The sequence below is a fragment of the Oryzias melastigma genome, unplaced genomic scaffold (assembly GCF_002922805.2).
Source record: "Oryzias melastigma strain HK-1 unplaced genomic scaffold, ASM292280v2 sc01779, whole genome shotgun sequence".
Lineage (NCBI taxonomy): Eukaryota > Metazoa > Chordata > Actinopteri > Beloniformes > Adrianichthyidae > Oryzias > Oryzias melastigma.
In genome coordinates this window covers 1-739 of record NW_023418359.1, presented here as the reverse complement: position 1 = coordinate 739, position 739 = coordinate 1, and the positions used below count along the sequence as shown (strand labels likewise).

Below are 739 nucleotides of genomic sequence, written 5' to 3'. Positions count from 1 at the left end.
GGTAGGAGGTTCGCTAGTTGTAATGGTTATAGTACTAGTTGTAGATGGTGTTGTGGTAGGAGTTTCTGTGGTTGTCAAAGTTGTAGTTGGTGTTGTAGTAGGAGTCTCCGTGGTTGTAGTGGTAGTTGTAGTTGTAGTAGTAGTAGTAGGTGTTGTGGTAGGAGTTTCTGTGGTTGTCGAAGTTGTAGTAGGTGTTGTAGTAGGAGTCTCTGTGGTTGTAGTTGTAGTAGGTGTTGTGGTAGGAGTCTCTGTGGTTGTAGAAGTAGTAGTAGTAGTAGTAGATGTTGTAGTAGGAGTCTCTGTGGTTGTAGTGGTAATTGTTGTAGTAGTCGATGTTGTGGTAGGTGTTTCTGTAGTTGTAGTTGTAGTTGTAGTAGGTGTTGTGGTAGGAGTTTCTGTAGTTGTAGAAGTAGGAGTAGAAGGTGTTGTAGTAGGAGTCTCTGTGGTTGTTGTGGTAGTCGTAGTGCTTGTAGTAGTAGATGTTGTAGTAGGAGTCTCTGTGGTTGTAGTGGTAGTTGTAGTAGTAGTAGGTGTTGTGGTAGGAGTTTCTGTGGTTGTTGAAGTTGTAGTAGGTGTTGTGGTAGGAGTCTCTGTGGTTGTAGTGGTAGTCATAGTGGTAGTAGTAGTAGGTGTTGTGGTTGGAGGCTCTGTGGTTGTAGTGGTAGTTGTGGTAGGAGTTTCTGTAGTTATAGTAGTGGATGTTGGGGCCACACATGGCGGTGGACAGCATACTCTAATC

The 739-nt window shown here is 43.7% G+C and overlaps 1 protein-coding gene across 1 annotated transcript; it reads right to left on the bottom strand.

Annotated features, from left to right (window-relative positions):
* Window positions 1–34: 34 nt before the first annotated feature.
* Window positions 35–715, bottom strand: LOC112138952 (histidine-rich glycoprotein-like). The gene has a single exon (XM_024261618.1). It carries the CDS (start codon window positions 713–715, stop codon window positions 35–37), a length of 681 nt encoding a protein of 226 aa, XP_024117386.1.
* Between the last annotated feature and the right edge of the window lie 24 nt (window positions 716–739).